At 38.2% G+C, this 20188-nt stretch overlaps 1 protein-coding gene across 3 annotated transcripts in view; it reads left to right on the forward strand.

Annotated features, from left to right (window-relative positions):
* map3k7 (mitogen-activated protein kinase kinase kinase 7) overlaps positions 1 to 20188 on the forward strand; it is a 122123-nt gene that overhangs the window by 40477 nt on the left and 61458 nt on the right. For 2 of the 3 annotated variants that reach the window (XM_048530791.2, XM_048530792.2), the window contains exons 2-5: positions 3185 to 3295; positions 5788 to 5853; positions 10394 to 10439; positions 19889 to 20027. In XM_048530791.2, coding sequence (XP_048386748.1) covers positions 3185 to 3295; positions 5788 to 5853; positions 10394 to 10439; positions 19889 to 20027 — 362 coding nt within the window. Of the gene's footprint in view, positions 1 to 3184; positions 3296 to 5787; positions 5854 to 10393; positions 10440 to 12377; positions 12499 to 19888; positions 20028 to 20188 lie in introns of those variants that run through there. The other variant, XM_048530793.2, reaches the window with a different exon arrangement.

A 20188-nucleotide genomic window follows, 5' to 3' on the forward strand; every position in this document is an offset into this window, starting at 1 on the left:
TTTTTAAATGCCAGAACGGTTTTCAGAACTCCTGAGAGCCGCTAATTTGTTTTAACTGTTTTATTCTCTTTCTCTTGTCATTGTTGGTTACAGTGTTCATTAAATTTGTTTTGAACTGTTGTATATGAAGAATGGTATACTAGCAAATGAAATTTAAGCAATGTGTTATTAGTGCTGTGGTGGTATATGAGTGCAGTCAACACCTAAGTGACAGAAGTTTCTGGGCAACTGTAAAATGACACATGTAACCAAAGCACCAACAGCGATCCTCTGAAACTGGATAACTACAGTTTGGGTGTCCATACACCTGAGCTCTGAACACAACTGACCTGAAAACCAAAGGTCTTTTCAGTAACAGACCTGTAAGCATGCTGAGTTTGGGCCCTTTCATGGGGATAAAAAATGCTTTTATTCCAAATGGACCTTTTTAAAAAAGAAGGAAGCTTTTTTTAAAACCATAGGCCTGAACTCACCATTTCTACAAGCCTGTTCAGACCTTTTCAGGGACAAAAAGCTTGACTTTTGGGTCCATTCAGGCTAAGCAAGGACTTTTTTTCCCAAAGGGCCTGATGGGCCCAAGCATACCCAAATTGACTATAATGGACCAAAAACCAGAAAATATCCTTTATCTGAAAACCTGTTGGTCCCCAAGTTTTTCAGAAATAGAATTCTCAACCACATTTAATCTATACAGTAAAAAGTGAAAACACCTTTTTTGTATATATTTTTGATAATCTTAATCCATTTGCTCTTACTCATGAGGAACTGATTGTAAAAACATAACCAACCAAGCCATTGTCACAGCTACCATGATTTCATATGGTTTAATCTATTCTTTAGAATTTCCAAATCCCACTTTACTGAAAGCGCATTTAAATTGTGAGAGACCTATATGCTACAATTTGTTTTCTAAGATGCACATCTTGCAGTAACTGCCATTTGAAAATCTTCCTGGATATTCTCTATATTTCAGTATAAAGTAGCATGTATTTATTTTTTCACTAAATTAGGAACAACAAATGGGCTGAACTGAGAATAGAACACAGAATAATACAGTACAGCCCTTTAGCCCAACGTGCCTGTGCTGACCATGATGCTATTCTAAACTAATCCCATCTACCTGCACATGGCCCATTTCTCTTTATTCTCTGCTTGTTCATGTGTCTGTTTAAGTGCCTCTTAAACATGGCCAGCATCTCTGTTTCTGCATCTCCCCTGGCAGTGCATTCCAGGCACCTGCCACCCTCCGTGGTCTTTTTAAAAAAGAAAGTCCTCACACATCTCCTTTTAAACATTTTACCTCATACCTTAAGCCTATGCTATCTAGTATTTGACATTTCCGTGCTGGCAAAAAGATTTTGACTATTCACCCTTTCCATGCCTCTCAAAACTCTTATATACTTCTATCAGTTTGCATCTCACTCTCCGACACTTGAGTGAAAACAATCAAGTTTGTTGCTTGTACACTCCAATCCAAGCAAGATTCTGATAAACTACTTATCTATAGCCTCCACATCCTTTCTTTGGCACAGTGACCAGAACTGCACACAGTACTCCAAATGTAGCCTAACTGAAGTTTTATACAGCTGTAACATGACTTGTCAACTTTTATACTCCCTTCCCAAACTGATGAAGGAAAACATGGTGTATGCCTCCTCGTCCATTTGTTTTGCTACTTTCATGAACTTGCACCCCAAGAACCCTCTGTATATCAATGCTCCAAAAAGCCCTACTATTCACAGTATACTTTCTTCTTACATTTGACCTTCCAAAATGCAACATCTCACACTTGTCCTGATTAAACTCCATCTGCCAATTCTCCACCCAGCTTTCCAACTGGTCTGTATCCTGCTGCTTCCTTTGATAATCTTCTTCACTATCCACAACTCTACCAATTTTTCATGTCATCTGCAAACCTACTAATCAAACTGCATAAAATTTCATCCAGGTAATATTCGTATACTACGAACAACATAAGTCCTAACACTGATCCTTGTGGAACACCACTGGTCACAGACCTCCACATAGAAAAATATTTCTGCACAACTGCACTCAGTCGCTTGGTAATAGAAGACAAAGCCAATTTGTGTCCAACTTGCCAGTTCCCATGGATGCGATGCAACTTAATTTTCTGGACCAGCCTACCATGGGGGACCTTGTCACATTCTTTACTAAAATCCATTTAGACAATATCCACTGCCCTACCCTCATCAATCATCTTTGTAACTTCCTCAATAAACATAATTGTCTTTTGTGAAACAAGACATCCCTTATATAAAGCCAGGCTGACTATCTCTAATAAGTCCATTCCTCTTCAAATATGAGTAAATCATATGCTTAAGAATCTATTCTAATAATTTCCGTACCAGTGATGTAAGGCTCACCAGCCTATAATTTCTTAGATTTTCTGTGTTGCCCACCTCAAACAAAAGAACAACATTGTGTATCCTCCAATCTTTCAGGACCCCTCCTGTTGCTAAAGGGGATGCAGAGATCTCTGTCAAAGTTACAACACCGTCCTCCCTTGCGTCTTTCAGTACCCTGGGTTAGATCCCGTCAGACTCTGGGGACTTATCTATCTTAAAGTTTTTCAAGACACCAACACGATCTCCTTCATATCGACATGACCCAGAATAACCACCATCTATATCTTTCTCAGTGAATACAAATGCGAAGTATTGTTTAAGGACCTCGCCCACTTACTCTGGCTCTGCACATAAATACCCCCCTTTGTCCCCATATGGACCTACACTTTTTCTAACTACCCTCTTGCATCTAATGTATGTAAAAAAATGCCTGTGGATTCTCCTTAATCCTACTTGCCAAGGATATTTCATGGCTTGTTCTAAGTTCTCTTCTGCTTCATTAATACACCTCAAGAGCCTTCTTTGATTTCAGTTACCTGAACCTTGCATATGCTAACCATTCGCTGTCTCTTGTCATCCAATGCCCCCAAATCTTGCCATTAACTTGCATCCTCCCAGGAACATGCCAGTGCTGAATGCTAATCAACTGGCCTTTGAAAGACTCCCACATGTGACATGTGGATTTACCCTCAAACAGTCACTGCCAATCTAATTTCTCAGCTCCTGCTTATACAACAGTAATTAACCTTTAATCTTGAAGGAAAAATAAGTAATTTGTGGAAATCTAGTTCACTTACCACTTTCTCTGTGTTCTGCAGGTTGTTGGAAGAGGAGCTTTTGGAGTTGTGTGTAAAGCAAAATGGCGTGGTAAAGATGTAGCTATAAAGCAAATTGAAAGTGAATCAGAGAGGAAAGCATTCATCGTAGAGGTAATTTTGTTACATGCTCCTTCTTTTCATTTTTGGAATTGAGGATCATAATCTGCAAATTAGGATCATGTTGTTTTTGTTAATGAACATTAAATTAGCATAACATCAGCAGATGAATTTTGGCTCTTCCCAACATATCATTAAAACATAGCTAAAGCATTTAAAAAAAAAATTGATAGGTCTGGTTCCATAATGATTGCAACGACTTGCTTAGTTAGGAGATAAGTTTTTAACTATTACATCCCCTTACATTTTCTCAAGGACAATTGAGGATGGACAGTAAGTGCTGGCTTTGCCAGGAACAGACACACCCCATTCAAAAAAAAATGTTGTGGGTTTTTTAACTATATCATGAAAGAGAAGCCAAATATCTCTCAGAAAGACACCATGAACCCCTCTCCCTGCTCTCTCAGTATTTGGAACAGTTTTAGCAAGGAGCTTTCGATCCTGTTTGCCTGGAAAGTGATGTCTGGTACATTTCAAATCTTAGGATTTATATTTGGCCTTGTGTGAAATTAGTACCCTGAGAGAGGTTTCTGGATGAACACCTTCAAATTCAAAATATTTTTTGAGCCTCTTTGTGATGTGATATGCTTTATAATGTATAGTGTCCATCAGGTACTGAGCTACAGATGCTAATTGCTAAATTGGAGAGGTATTTCCAGTTAAGAAAATTATGTACTTGGTACGATTGAACTTGTGTGTTTTTAATGGATAATTGAACAACCCTGTGCTTCCAGCAGAGAGTTGTGGTTACACAGCACAAGTGATAGTATCAAGATTCAGTATGAAGCTGTTCCCAATGTTTTTGAAATGAGTGAGTTTAGCAGCTGCTAACATTGCTGAGAATTCCAGAAAAGCACAACAACGTACACAGTTATTCTAAGGCCCTATGTAATGAATCTATTCTATGAATGTTTATTTACAAAATTATAATTGTGTATGTTACATTTTTAAGCTGTTTCTTCTACTTTTTAGGCTTCAATATCATTGGTTCATATGGAATTTGAAGGCTGTTTATGTATAACCTAATGCGTAAATATATCTGCCTGACATTTAAATAAATTTAATAAGACTGAGGGACTGCATAGAGAATCTTTGTTATTGCACTGCAGTTTACTAGATGAACAGATCCAGGAGAGATTAGCCAGCTGCAGACAATTATAAACAAAAGATAGCAAGACCATATGTAGCCTTATTCCTGAGTTTGCCTGTTATTTAATGAGTGTTGCCATTTAGACAAGTGTTTTTCTTGGGCTGACAGGGAGCATTATGGGATTTTGAAAGGCCTGGTTTGTACATCAGGCTGCTTTTCTTTTACACAATTTAAAAAAATAAATTAGCGGCAGCTAATTGGCAGTGTAAAAATGATCCTTTTAGCATGATGTTCATTTTAAACTTCAACTGAAGTTGTTAATTCCACAAGAGCATCTATTAACATAGCAAAGGTTTAAGTTTTATATATCACTGCACAGAAGTTAGTGTGAAATAAGACTCCAAAATTTTTATTCATTAATTTGTTCTCTATACAACTTTATAGTTTCATGAAATGCACAAAATTCAAGTAACATTGCAAATGAAATTTACTGTAATCTTGATTATTTGGCCTTGTCTGGTGGTCAGAAAAACAAGACTTGCATTATTGCATAGCACTTAATACAATGTCTTCATGTCGAATAAATTTGACTTTAAAAAAATTCAGCATCATTTTATTTGTACTGTAATTGTCTTAATTTGTATTCCTAGGGTGTTGCTGTACTATCTGCCTAATATCACATTTGGGACTTCTGATTATCTGTTTGTTTCATAGAGTCATACATGGCGGAAATGAACCATTTGGTCCAACTCAACCATGCTGATCAGGTTTTCTAAACAATTTAGTCCCATTTGGCCCATATATCTCTCAACCTTTCCTGTCCGTGTACCTGGCCAAATGTGTTTTAAATGCTGTAATTGTACTCACTTCTCCCACCACTTCTTGTTCTGTATAGAAACCACCCTCGGTGTAGAAAAGTTGCCCTCAGGCCCCTTTTTAAATCTTTCTCCTCTCATCTTAAACCCACAGTTTCTAGTTTTAGACCCCCTACCCTAGGGAAAAGACCTTGGCTATTCACCTTATTTGTGTCCCCCATGATTATATAAACTTCTATAAAGCCACCCCTCAGCCTCCTAAGGGGTGGGAACGTCCCAACCTATCCACCCTCTCCCTATGACTCAAACCCTGTAGTCTTGGTACCATTTTTGTACCTTTTCCAGTTTAACAACATCCTTCCAATGCAAGGCAACCAGAGTTGTACACAGTACTCCAAATGTGGTCTTACCAATGTTTGATACAGCTGTAAATGACATTCCAACTCCTGCATTCAATCCTTTTTCTCTATTTCCTTTCTCTACTTTGTGAATGGGTAATCTATACACTACATAATCAGTGGACGTTACCAGCATAGATTTGTGCCTCATATCTTATGATTTTTTTTCTGTTTATGTTACAGCTTCGGCAGTTGTCACGCGTAACGCACCCCAATATTGTAAAACTGTATGGAGCTTGTCTGAATCCAGTAAGTAATTCAGACTGTACCTATCATATCAGATTGTATCATCTAGTTGTGCATTATTATTGCTGTTGGTTGATTTTTTAAATTTTAAGACTTTGCTTTCAGCTCAGGAAGTAATGTCAGAACTGTAGGATTGAAATCTTTTCCAAGCCATCTCTGTTATAGAGCCATACAGCACGGAAACAGACATTTCAGCCCAACCAGTCCATGCCAACCATAATCCCAACTGAACTAGTCCCACCTCCCTGTGCTTGGACCATATCCTTCCAAATATTCCTTATTCATGTACTTATCTAAATGACTTTTAAACTTGGTAACTCTACCCATACCTACCAGTTCCTCTGCAAGTTCATTCTGCACACAAACCACTCTGCGTATAAAATAAAAAATGCCCCTTGTCTTTTTTAAATCTTCCTCCTCACAGCTTAAAATCTTGAAGTAGTCGTGAAATCCCCACCATAGTGAAAAGATGCCTGTCATTCATGTGATCTATACCCTTCATGATTTTCTAAACCTCTAAAAGGGCACTTCTGAACCTCCTTTGCTCCAGTGAAAAAGGTCCCAGCCTATCTAGCCCTCCTCCTACGTTCCCAGCAATATCTAGTAAATCTTTTCTGAACCCTTTCCAGCTTAATAAAATCCTTGGTATAACAGCGATCAGAAGTGGACATAGTACTCCAGAAAAGGCCTCCACAACCCCAACATGATGTCCCAACTCTTATGTTTAAAGGTCTGAGCAATGAAGGCAGGCATGGTAAAGACGTTAACCACCCTATCTCTATGTGACGCAAACTTCAAAGAATTGCATACCTGAAATCTTTGGTCTGTCTGTTCTACAACATCACAGTGTTGTTAAGAGACCTCTCTCTCCACCTTTTTAGAGCTTTCTTTAAACTTCTTAACCAAAATGTCATCCAAGCCCTCCATTATTCTAGAATCATCCTGGAGAGCAAAAGCAGTTCATGATGTTTTTTTCACTAGCAATCATCAATACCAATCTGACTAAGGTTTGCATTTCCATGTCGCTTTTAACATAAAAATACATTCCAAACCCTTTTACAGGTCAAAAAAGATGGATTTTAACGAATGCTTAAAGGAGGTTTGGGAGATTGAAGAGCCAGAGATGTTTAAGGAGAGAATTTTGAGCATGCAGGCCATTGGGCTAAAGACACTGTCCTCATCATTGGGCAAAGAAGTGGCATAGATACAGATTGGCGTTAAGAGTTCAAGTTTGAATTATCCTGTAAAATCAGCTTAGAGTTAAAATGCTGCTGGAATTAGTGGCAGAATGTCATTTTGGCCCTACAGCAGTGGCTTTAATATTACCAATTTCGAAATGAAAGAAGTAGCTTATCCATAACTGGATACAAATATACAGCATTAGAGGAGTAGACCATTTGACTCCTCAAGCCTACTCTGCCATTCGATAAGATCATGACTACTTTTCTGTGGATTTGAGGTTACAGTCAAATCAGCCATGATCTATTGAATGGTGGAGCAGGCTGGAGGGACTCAGTGGACTACTCCTGGTCTTTGCTTGTGTGTTCGAACGATCTATTTATATTTCAAGTTCCACACTCCCATCTGTCCCTGATAACTTTAGATTCTCCTTACACAATGGAATCAATCTGCCTACGCCTTAAATTCAATGTTACCCCGCTTCCACCATCTTCTGAGTTCAAAATCACACAACCCCTCTGTTCTAAGTAAAAATGACCCCCAATATTCCAACAGTGCCCCAGTAAGGACTTACTCAAAAGTGAAAAATGTCCATTTGCCATTCATTTTATCAAGGCCAATCAGGATCTTATAAAGTTCAGTCAAATCACCCCCCTTCTAAAGTCCAGTGGAACCAAGTCCAACATTCCCACCTATCCTAATAAGACACACCACTCCATTCTAAGGTATCATTCTAGTAAAATGCACCTGGACCACCTCCAATGCATTACCTTCACTCCTTAAATAAGGAGAGAAAAGCTGCTCAATATTTGATCTCACCACTGCCTTATATAACTGAGGCATGACATGTTGCTTTTGTGTTCAATTCCTGTCACAACAAAGGATGACATTCTGTTAGCCTTCTTGATGTGCTGTACCGTATCTGCATACTTATTGTTTCTGATGCGTGCAGTAAAACAATTCTTCTGTTCCTTGGATTTCCACAGTCATTCTCTGTTTAAGTAATATTCTGCTTTTTCATTCATTTTCCTGCCAAAGTGAACAATTTCAACATTTCCCACTGTAGATAAATCTGAGTATTAAAGATAAAAAGCAAGGTAGCGTGAGTATTCCAGTTCTGTACCCATCAGTTATGGAGGGACTAAAATGCACAGGAGGCCTTAATTAGAGGAGCAGACAAGGAATTAGAGGTATCTTTGGCAGTTTGACTGGAGAAGATCAGAGATGGGAAGAGTTGAGGCCATGGATGAAAAAATGGTGAGAATTTTAAGATCAAAACATTGCATGATTAGGAGAAGGTCAGCGTGTGCAAAAGTGATAGGGGAACAGGATTCGCCCCAATTTAAGGCACAGACAAGCAGTGTTTTGGATGACCTTCAGTTTATGTAGTGTTGAATATGCAAGACCAGGCAAGATTGTGCAGGATTAGCCAGGTAAGCTGGAGTGTGTTCCCTGGAAATCAAAGTTATGGGGTGATTTAATATAAATTTTTAAAGGTATCAAGAAGAATAGACAGGGTTGATAAGGAGGAACTATTTGAGGTTTCAGGGCATTGTTTAAAAGAAGACTGAAGGCAGACATTTAGGAATAAAATTAGCAATCTCTTTCTACATGCACGGGGTTGTAAATTATGCGACTCTCCTCTATAAAAGGCAATTGATGCCAGGTCAGTTGTAAATATGAAATCTGAGATTGATGGATTTTTGTTACCCCATGGTATTAAGATATATGGAGCAAAGGTGGTTGTGGAGAAGATTGCAGATCAGTTATGATCTCTGAATTGCAGAACAAACCCAAGGGCCTAAATGGGTGACTGCTATTCCTGTAGCAGCAATAGAGGAGTTGAAAGATGTGGTTGCCAGTATGCTTGTGGAAGCTGATCCTGATGATTTTAGGTAACTTAAGCAAGCATTAATATGTGACTTTGAGGAAGTGGAATTTGGATGGATCTCCGGGTCTCCAGAACGAGCAATGTGGAGTGGAAGGAAGGAAAAACAGTGCAGCTAATATTCTAGCTGCAATGTTCAGAGCTAAGAATAATCAATGTCTCTTGAAATGGATAGTGGAACAGACCTTGAAAGTCGTTGATGTGGTTCATTAGATTAAAGACTGTTAAAGGGGAGATAACTTTACATCAAGAGAATTGAATGGGAAATTGTAAACAGAATGGTTCAGTCTGAGACAATGGCTGTGGATGCTGGATGAAATAGATGCCAAGGGTATGCAGTTCATGGTGAAATTTTCCAAGTGCTTAATGGAGAAAGTTTTGCCTTAAAGCTGATTGTCAGACAAGCCATTTGACAACACTAAGGGCCTGAGAGATGTTCTGGGCAGAACAGGACTGTATTGGTAGTATTCATTTTGAAGTTGACCACAAATCTGCAGGAGGCTTTTGCAAGTTGGCGGTGATAAAAAAGGGTTAGGAGTCTCCACAGCTGGCAATGTTGGGGGAGAAGTGAGACTGTCATAAGACAGGGCCTAAACAAATACTTCATTTTTGTTCCTGAAATCAAAGCTGCTGGAAAAGCTGAGCAGGTCTGGCAGCATCTGTGAAGGAAAAAAGAGTTAACGTTTCGGTTCCAGTGACCTTTCCTCAGAACTGGACCCAAAATGTTAGCTTTCTTTTATTCGTCACAGATGGTGCCAGACCTGCTGAGCTTTTCCAGAAGCTTTGTTTTTGTTATTGAATTACAGCATCTGCAGTTTATTTTGGTTTTTAAATACTTTGACTTACCTTACCATCTAATTCCATTGCACATTTCCTGACCCATGGGTTACATTGTTCGAAATGCACTAGGCGGGGTTTTATTAAATGTAGTGAACTGCTATGATTTGCATTTTGTACAGTATTTTTAAGTAGAGATAAATATCTCTTTTCCACCTTAAAATTGATCATTTCCTCCCTCTTCTTCCCACCCCCCCCCCACTCCAACCCCCAGTCCACACTTAACGGTTTTCTGCATTTGTGAAATCTTTCAGTGGAATAGTTTTACTGAGAAGATTCAACATGTGCATTCGCAATGTATGTGCTTACAGCTCTACTTTAGTCTGTTGGCTAATTAGAAGAGAAAATAGAATAGTTTAGATATTTTATAGTAACAATTTTGGGTAAATCAAAAAATGCTTACATTTTAAAATTGCTTTTTCTTCTAAATGTGGGCTTTATTTTTGTCATCAAACTTTAGGGTCACTTCAGTTCAGTTAAAAGGTTTCAGTGGGTGGTTTAAAATGCATTAATTCAATTAGGGTTTTGACTGAAATTTGTTTTTGGTCAGGTGATATTCTCTCTCAACTAGACGCAGAATCAGTATTTCATTGGAAATGGCCGAAGGTTCTTGTAATTGACTGTGTAATTCCCTTACAGGTCTGTCTCGTTATGGAATATGCAGAAGGAGGCTCCCTTTACAATGGTAAGTCAAAATCCCAGTTATATTGATGTCTGTCCCTGTGAAACTGTGATGTTTGCTTATCTATTCCTATCTATATGAAAAATTTTCTGTTGGCTTTAAATTAGAAATGTATATAATGTTAGAAAAATCACAAATGAAATCCAAATTCTGTTGCCCTTGCCTTTACTAAGTAAAATGAGCAATACACTGATGTAGCACAGGCACTGAGTCTAACACACCAGGTTTAATCCCTGGTTTTTTCTTTGCTTAGGAATTTTGACTTGAGCAACAGTAGGGATTTTTCAACTGGGCTTGGCACTTCTCAATTGAGAGGAGAGGGTGAAATGTCATACTTCTTTGAGTCTTCAACCTTGTTGGAAAATGTGTTAGATGAGGACAATATCAGATTTAGCTGTAATGATGTTCACAATAATTCAGTTACAGATGCAATGAAAATTCTCAAATGAAACATGACCATGAGTGAGATATTGGTAGGCACCTGTCACCTAAGGAAGTGTGTCACTGCAAGAATATATTTGTAGAACGACACAAGACAAACAGTATGACAGAGAAGAAATTACCTGAAACCTCAAACCAGTCATTTTCACAGACTTGTACAATTTTGCAGTAGTAGACTGCATCACGTTACTTTAATCTCCTATAAAGTTCTGCAGAATTATAACTGATTCCTAAAGATATTGGAGAAAGTTTTCAACTTTTATTTATCTCCATCATTCAAAACTGACTGTTCTATCTCTGACAGATAACATTTTCTCTCAGCAGCACAGAAGTCAGAGACTAGTGGAATACTTAATTCCAACGATTTATGTCTGTTCCAAGAAAACTGTTGTTTTATTCCACCCAGATTTCTGCAACTCTTTTTGGAGTAGTTAGCCAACTCCATCTTGCCTCTTTTTGTCAGAGTCTGTTCTGCACATCTCCTCTGGAGCAAGAAAAAAGTTATTTACTAATCTCTTGTAATTTTAATTTCATGTTCTTCACTTTTGTTGTAATAGTCAAATTAACATGTATACCTATATAATGGAATTCTTATTCATCCTTCTAGTGCCTTCATTTAGGATTATCTATGAACAAAATAGGCAAGAACTACAGCAATATTTTTGCTCTCTTGGGCTGTAGTTTCAGGTTGCATTTCGCACTGAATCTAGGGAATTTAAGTCAGTTTGTCTGTTATTTTTAGCCTTTCCAATTAGTTTTGAAAAATAAGTGTTTCAATGAATTCTTTCGAAGTATGGTAACTTCAAACGTGACCGCTTATCTGCATTGTACTGCCACTCTACTTTCCACTGGGATGTCCCTCCACTGTAGAAGTTAATTGAGTTCTCACAGTGCATAATCTATCTCAGGTATTTGGCAATGTATTTACTGAAACAGTTTAATTGCCTTTTTCACTGTCACTACCATCAACACTCTGCTTTTCTAGAATATTCAGGTGAGAGGTAAAACTCCAACCCAGTGCAACAACACGTGCCCTCTACAGCTGTAGTGAAACTGTAAATCATTGAGTAGAATCTTATAGGGGCCTGGCAACACAGGCTGTGGGAAGGTTTGTGGCAAAATCAGATTAGTCAAACAAAATTTATCTCAATATCGGAAGAAATCTGTATCTTTTCTCATTTTCCAAGTGATGAGGCATGTTTCTCACTGGGTAGGAGTGACTTGCCCATTAAGGGGGATTAAAGCTTGTTAAATGCCTAATTACAGCCAATTTATTTAGCTTCCCATCTTACCAAACATTCCAAACCTGAAACCTCAACATGGAAGTCAGAGCAGGTATCTAGCAAATTAATTTCACTGCTGGCTTGCTGAACACCATCAGCACTTCTAAGCATAATCCATAGGCACTACCCACAAATGCATCCATCAACAGACAATGGCATCTGACATTTGCCAACCCCTCATGACAATGACAGTATCTATCTTTCTAATCCACTTCAGGCCACATTGGAAATGGAGACTCACGTTACACGGTAAATGGCAACTAATGTTGAAAGGCTGCTGCAAGGGCGCTCTGTGTACAAGAACAGGCACAGACTCACTGAAGTAGACTACATTTTAGGTATTTTCTGACGAAGGGTCCCGACCCAAAACGTCTGCTTTCCTGCACCTCCTGATGCTACCTGGCCAGCTGTATTCCTCCAGCTCCATACTTCGTTAACTCTGACTCCAGCATCTGCAGCTCTTGCTATCTCTACATCTTAGGTATGCTTACCTCCTTACTTAGCACTCACCTGGATGCTCAAAGCATTCCTGCAATGCTTTGCTTGCCAATTAGTGCAATAACAGCAGGTCGCTTACCCCTGTAAAGCCTTCACATCATTTCTGAAACGTAGTGCCCTCCGAATTGAACGCAGCCCACTTCAGCTGATTGTATCAGAGATAATAGGAACTGCAGATGCTGGAGAATTCGAGATAACAAAGCGTAGAGCTGGATAAACACAGCAGGCCAAGCAGCATCTTAGGAGCACAAAAGCTGACGTTTTGGGCTGATGTCTGTCCTAAGTTATGGAAAGTATGGCATAATTTCCTTTGTTTTTGCATTTATATACTTCTTGTTTATTTAACTATTTTACTCTTTGATTTCTTTTTCTTTGCGATTAGAAGAGAAAGTGGCTAATTCAGAAACCCTGAGCACTTGGGCTGGATGCATCATGAGGAAATGATAAATTTTTGTTTCCATAATAAAAATAAAGGTTGCATAGTAAAACTAAAATAAATGAAGTTGCTGGATTGTGACATCACTTCTAAAGTTTCTTTCAACTCCCGTGATCTATTATGCGGTGTAGATTTGGAAAAACTTGCTTTGGTGACAACTTTAGTCAGACATTTAAAAAGCAGAATATATCTCCATACTATATTATCAGCACATACCAGATGCTGCCACTAGGTGGACCAAATGAGAGATTTATTTCTGTACATTGTTGAGAACAAAGTCACTTGTATTGTGATTCAAAAGAAAACCATAGTTGCAACCAAGATGGAAAAATGTAAAATTAACTGGGTTTATACACTTCAAGATTCATGAGGTTGTTCAAATATATACTTTTTTCCAGTGTAGTAGTTCTACATCATGCTTAACTGTCTCTGGAATACTAATCATGGTCCCAAAATTGTTTTTCAAAATGTTGTGTGTCTACTTGTGGCTTAGCCACTGCTAATTAACAATATCAGTTCAAATATATTAATTAATAGCCTCACTTTCTTCTAAGTTATTAATCAAATCTAAGTTTGACCTAACAGTAAATCTGTAATTCCCAAATAACTCTTGTTTGTGTCCTGGCCATCACTGTCCCTCCAATGTAATTATTCTATTAATGTTTGTAGAAACTTGCATGTAATGTGATTGCTGTGTCACTTAATTACAGCAGTGACTATGCTGAACAAATACGTGGTTGATTGTAGAATGCTTCGAGAATTCTCTCATTAGTGTTCTTCTTCTCTCATGCTTGCTTGCATTCTCAAGTGATGTGGAAGAAGCCTCCTGTCTGTGCAGTTCTCTACATGATTATTTAGCTGTTGTGTCAGCTGTTCTGTATCTTGAGGTTGTAGACTTGCTGGCTGAGCTGGTGTGTTTGGTTGCAGACGTTTTGTCACCCTGCTAACTAACATGGTTGGTGCGCCTCCGGTGAGGCATTGCTGTTCTGTCCTGCTTTTTATTTATATACCTTGGTTTGCTGAGGTGGTTGGCATCACTTCCAATTCTGGTTTCAGTGGCTTATATATCGGGTCCAGTTCAATGTGCTTGTTGATGGAATTCCAGTTCTGTCTGTTTGGGCCGTGCTGTTACAGGTGTGTTGTCCCAGTTGAATTCATGTCCTTTATCCATGTGTATTGAGAATTGGTCATGCCTCTTGGCTGGTTGGTGTTCGTGTATCCTTACTGTCAGTTTTCTTCTGGTTTAGCCGATGTAGTATTTCTCAGTCCCTACAAAATACCATGCACATTATATTAGTTTTATTGGTTGTGTGTATGGGATCCTTTACATTCGTCAGTAGCTGTTGCTGGGTGGTAGTTGGTTTGTGGGCTACCCTAATACCTAGGGGTCTGAGTAGTCTTGTGATCATCTCTGATATGTTTCTGATGTATGGTAGGTTGAGAAGTGTGTCTGACCATGTTGCGTCATCTTGTTGTGATCTGGCATAGAGGTAACAGCAGATTGTGCTTTATGGGTATCCATTCCTTTTAAAAATTCCATATAAGTGCTCCTGTTCTGCTTTGTTCAATTCCGGTTGCTGCTGTGTGATGTGGCCCATTTTAAATAATGTCCTGATACAGCTCTATGGGTATTGGGGTGGTTGCTGAAGTAATTAAGTATCTGGTCCATATGTGTGGTCTTTTTGGATACACTAATCTGGAGTTCCCCATTGTTCTTATGTTCTACCATTCTCTGTCTGTCTCTGTTTATTTGCTGCTATTTTGCAGTCTTCCACCCTGATGTCTACACCTATGTCTTTTCCCATTGTGAAGACCGACACACAGTATTGAGGATTGGGTCCACCATAGATTACGTCCAAGATCCATGTTGCGCCTGACTCTTTCCCTAGTTATTCTAATGCTCTTTTGTATATTTTTAAAAATTGGATTGGGATTTCCTGTTGTCCTCTAGCCAATACTTTATTTTGCATTCTGTTTGCTTTTCTTTTTAAGATCTCTCAGCACTTTTTGTATTTTTTTCATATTCTACCCTGTTGAACCTTCTGTATCCGCTCTAAACTTCACTTTTTTCTGTCTTAACACTGACATTTATGACTCTTGACATCCAGGATTCTGTAGATTTGGTCCCAAACTTTGTCTTTATTTATATTGTACTCTGACTATTGTTAGAGGCCTCACTGTTTTTGTTTTATTCTTTTAACAATTTTTGGTTCAGGGGTGTGGACTGGGAATTGTGAGCTAAAGGTGATTTTTGGACAATGGGTAATAGCTTGTGCTAAAAGGAGTGCAGACCAAATAAGTTTATGTTTATTCATGAAGTCAGGTCAAGAGTTGATTGCAGGTTGGCTGATGACCAGAAGGTTTTGTCACCAGGGAAGAGCATTATGTTTAAACAGAGTAGAACTAAGGAGTACTGCACCTGGAAATTGGTTCAGCAAGTCTGGAAAAATCCTTATTCTCAAGCAAATGGCAGATGTTGAATGGTAACTCATGGAGGAGACAGTCAGTCTAGCAGAGAGTGGTCAGAGTTTGAATTGGGCTTTGGATTGCATTTGTGGTGAAAAGGAATCTTGCTCTTGATGCCACATCACAAGGTTTTAAAAGTTCCTTGACCAAATTCCTGTGATCAGTTATTAGAAGCTCAGAAAATAAAAAAAAATTAGAAGTATTATTGTCTTTATCTGAGTGAACTATGAAAGTGATCCTGATAGACATCTTCAGAAAATTAGCCAAGGAACTGTTATCTATAGCTGTTGAACCAGGCAGTGTAACACCACTAAATAATCTGACACTTGTCTTGTTTCATTTATTGCTTTTTTTGTGTAAGTGGGAATAAAAGCAAAGGTTTTTAGGCTTAAATCATAGATAAATTGGACTCCTTTGTTTAATTTTGCTTTCCTGAAGGTACTATATTGTCAATAAATTGTAAAGTGTTTTGTTTAAGATACAAACCATTTCTGGAATTGATTATTCCCAGGGCCTGTGATTGGTTATTTAAAAAGTCTGGTTAGGAACCATTGAGATCAGTTTTGAGGGCCTTTGAAGGTTTTAATTTTCCTGCGTTGCGAATACAGAGGTCGAAAGATTGATTTTCTTTGGCTGTCTGGCTCAGTGTCATACACTATATTTTGTCTTTAAATGCATCCCACTGACACCATTTTATTTGTAGTAGCTGCTCCGAGTCCAGTTTAGCCAAATCATGTCTAGGTAAAATTAGCCCAGATTAGAACATTTAATCCTGAACTATCCTTATCCCCTTCCGTAACTACCCTCAACCTAACCATCCTGTATCTCCAAAGTGCTCCTGTGTATTGTTTTTTCATTATTTCACAGGATTAGTGTGTTGCTGGCCAGGCCAGTATTTAATGCCCACCCCTAATTGCCCAGAGGACAGTTAGGAACCAGCCACATTGCTGTGGGTCTGGAATCATGTATATGCCAAACCAGGTAAGGGCAGCGGTTTCCTTCCATAAAGTACATTAGGGAACTAGATGGGATTTTCCAACAGTTGACAATGGCTTTCACGGCCACCATTTGACTTTTTTAATTCCATATTTTCAGTGAATTCAAATTCCACCATGTATGATGGCAGAATTCAATCCAGACCCCAGGCCCCAGAACACTACCTGGGTGTCTGGATTAATAGGCTAGTGGTAATATTATTTATTAACACCTTATTATTCTTGCACTTCTGTAAAATTTGATCCCCTGACTGATAGACCATTGCACTATTCAAATTGCTAAAACACAAATTGGGGTCTGTTGAGTTGGTTAACTGTGGGATCCGACATGATTAGTATAACCATCAGCTGGGAGCATAACAATGACCATCTCAAACCAGGGGACCATCCCCCTTCTCGTCAGTTTAGACATTTGAAAAATTATAAAGAAGTTGGTATTGCTGCGTCTGTTAACATTGACTGGCTGACTTGACAGGCATCCTGCAAGGGCAGTACAGTTGCTTTTATTGAGGTAATGACATTCAGAACCAATCTGAAGTTATGTCCTCAATTTTGAAGTGCTCTGTAAATGGATTTGATGTGAGTGACATAGTTTGGTCAGTATTGTTCAGGAATGGTCATAAAGAGAATTCAAATTATTAAGAACTGTCAGTTGCGGAGGTTTCTAACACACCGTACTTCATGAAAGTTGATTTGAGATCTAACTTTAATAATTACTGTACAAAATTAGGCTTCTCAGTCAACCAAAGTCACAGTTTCAAACTATGTCACCTTGCAAGTGTCTCATTTTGTAAGTCGTACATTCCCATAGTGAAGATCCATGCCAACAGCTAAATATCATGACTAAGCATAAAATGGATGATATTACAATTGCTAAATGTATAGGACAAGTTATTCAATGGCGATCTTGCCAATGTTAGGATCAGGACATGAAGGGGAGTAACAAGCTGAAATCTTTGGGTTCCAAGCTCTAAACTAGTTAAATGACCCCAACACACTGCTGTCATAATCCTTCTCTTACTCCTTGTTCTCACCATGTTCGTAATAATTTTTGAGATTTAGAATGGGAATACAGTGGGGGGAGAAAGTTGAAACACTGATTTAATGTGTGTAAAATGTTTGAAGTTAGATTGCAGTAGCTGTTGAGACCTCAGGATTATCTGCATTTGCAATCACATAGGGGCATGTGTGTATGACTCTAATTCTGTGACCTGTGAACTGGGTTTAAAAGATTGTGGAATTTTGAACAAATATGGGTTTTACACATAATAGCACATTCAATTATCCTCAATCTTTGGCATCTTTTGCTCAGAGATTCATATCACGCATCTGGCCACACCCATGATTCTCAAATGTGAGCGTAATCCCCATATTAATAGCAGTGGTAATCTATCACTGTTACAGCTAGATTATCAGGTACAGTAGGCAACTGGATCACTTTTCTTGCCTTTTAATTTCAACTTTTAAAATATTTTAAAAAGTAATGTAACTTTATTGTGACATGCTCTGAGTTTCCTGATTCAATTTTATACCATTAATTATTTCATAATTAATATTTCAAAACTTCCACAATTACAAATTCTTAAACATGCCATTTGATAACTAACTGAGTTAATGCCCCAAGAAGAAAAATATTGGCGTGCATTTAACATTCACCTTAAGACTCATTTGTTTACTCTGATAACTGCCCATTTATATCTCATTTATGTTAAAACATGTTTCAGGGAAATTGATCAGATCTTTAGGTGCAACTTGATATGGGCAAAATTGGGTGCATTTTGCATCTGAGTTTATGCCAAGGCAGGCACTCCAGGCTGATGTGTTCTGTACCCAATATTGAACTTGTAAAAGTCTTGTTTGTTGTGGATGATTTCACATGGAACAAAGAAAACTTTATGAAAGGGTTAAACAGCATAGAAACTGCAGCTCCCTCTAATCTAATCTCCAGGTCAAACAAGATTTTTTTCATGTCTTATATTAACTGATCTCATGCAAACTGAAGCAGCAATCATTATTATGCACTTCTGATGATTCTATCAACTTTAAGAAATTTTGTTTGCTGTACTAGAATAATATTTTAAATGCCAATTTTGACACTGCTTTTGGTGCAGGCAGCATCTAATGACCTTCCATGTCAACATACCTATCTTTTTACACTTTCATCAAACACTGAATAGAAACTGAATTATCAAAAATATGGCCCCGCAAATAATCAAACAAGATATCACTAAGAAAATTTTTATTTAATGCTGCAGCCAGGAAGAAATATCCACATTGTCATCGATTGCAGGCTTTGTGCATGAAAACACTTTAATTTTACTGCAGTATTCCATATAATGAATTCAATAGATTTAAAGAAGGAATGCATAGAACCTTGTTAGCTGAACAAGGGAACATCTGTTGTGATCAACAGATCGTAAAATGAATTGCATACTATATTGCCTAATCAGTTTTATTTAATGCAACTGTTGCATCTTTAATTAGGCTTTTCAGTAGGCAATTGAGAATGTTACAAATCCATTAAAACATGGATAAAACTGATTTTCTTTGAGACGGCACCCTTTCTCTTGATCTTTTTGCCTTCTCACCTTGTCTTTATAATGACCTGTCCAAAAATGCCAAATTATCTCTTGAGCATCATGACGCTGTTTCACCTGATTAATTTCCATGGCACTCTATTCTGTATGCTCTAAATATGAAACCAATTCCATTCAGATTTTGTTACCAAGATAGTAGGAACTGCCGATGCTGGAGAATCCGAGATAACAAGGTGTAGAGCTGGATGAACACAGCAGGCCAAGCAGCATCAGAGGAGCAGGAAATCTGACGTTTCGGTCTAGACCCTTCTTCAGAAAACCATTTTCCATTAATTTTCTGAAGAAGGGTCCAGATCCGAAATGTTAGCTTTCCTGCTTCTCTGATGCTGCTTGGCCTGCTGTGTTCATCCAGCTCTACACCTTATTATCTCCCATTCAGATTTTGGTAGTGGTTTGGGCGCTTTAAACAATGTTGATTATTTCTGTAATAAAGCAAAGTACTGCAGATGGTAGAGATTCAAAATAAAAACAAAATGCTGGATAAACTCAGGCCTGTTGGCTTCTCTGGTGAGACCAAGAAAATGCTTTAAGTCAAGTCCAGTATGAGTCTTCTGAACACATTTGATCATCTCTAATTTGAGACAATTGCTCTTCGTCATTGTGAACTTCATTTGGAGTTGTATGTTCTTGGTAAATTTAAGCCATGCTAAATTTCTAATACTGAATTAGAATTGTCAAATTATTGAAAGACGTTCTACTTAATTATGTTTCTAAAAGAGCTCTTGTTGATTGACAGTGCTACATGGGGCCGAGCCCCTACCATTTTACACTGCAGCCCACGCAATGAATTGGTGTTTGCAATGTGCACAAGGAGTGGCGTACCTACATGGCATGAAACCCAAGGCTTTAATCCACAGGGACTTGAAACCACCAAAGTAAGTGGTTTGTTAATGACATTGTTATCGAGTGTAACAGACCAATTGTTTATGTAAGATGAAAAATAGTAGAATTTGAAACTGGGACTGAGGCTAAATAGATCGAGCTTAACTCTGTATCGAACTGATTATATGCTTTCATTGTAGTACTTAACATTGAC

The sequence above is a fragment of the Stegostoma tigrinum genome, chromosome 4 (genome assembly GCF_030684315.1).
Source record: "Stegostoma tigrinum isolate sSteTig4 chromosome 4, sSteTig4.hap1, whole genome shotgun sequence".
Lineage (NCBI taxonomy): Eukaryota > Metazoa > Chordata > Chondrichthyes > Orectolobiformes > Stegostomatidae > Stegostoma > Stegostoma tigrinum.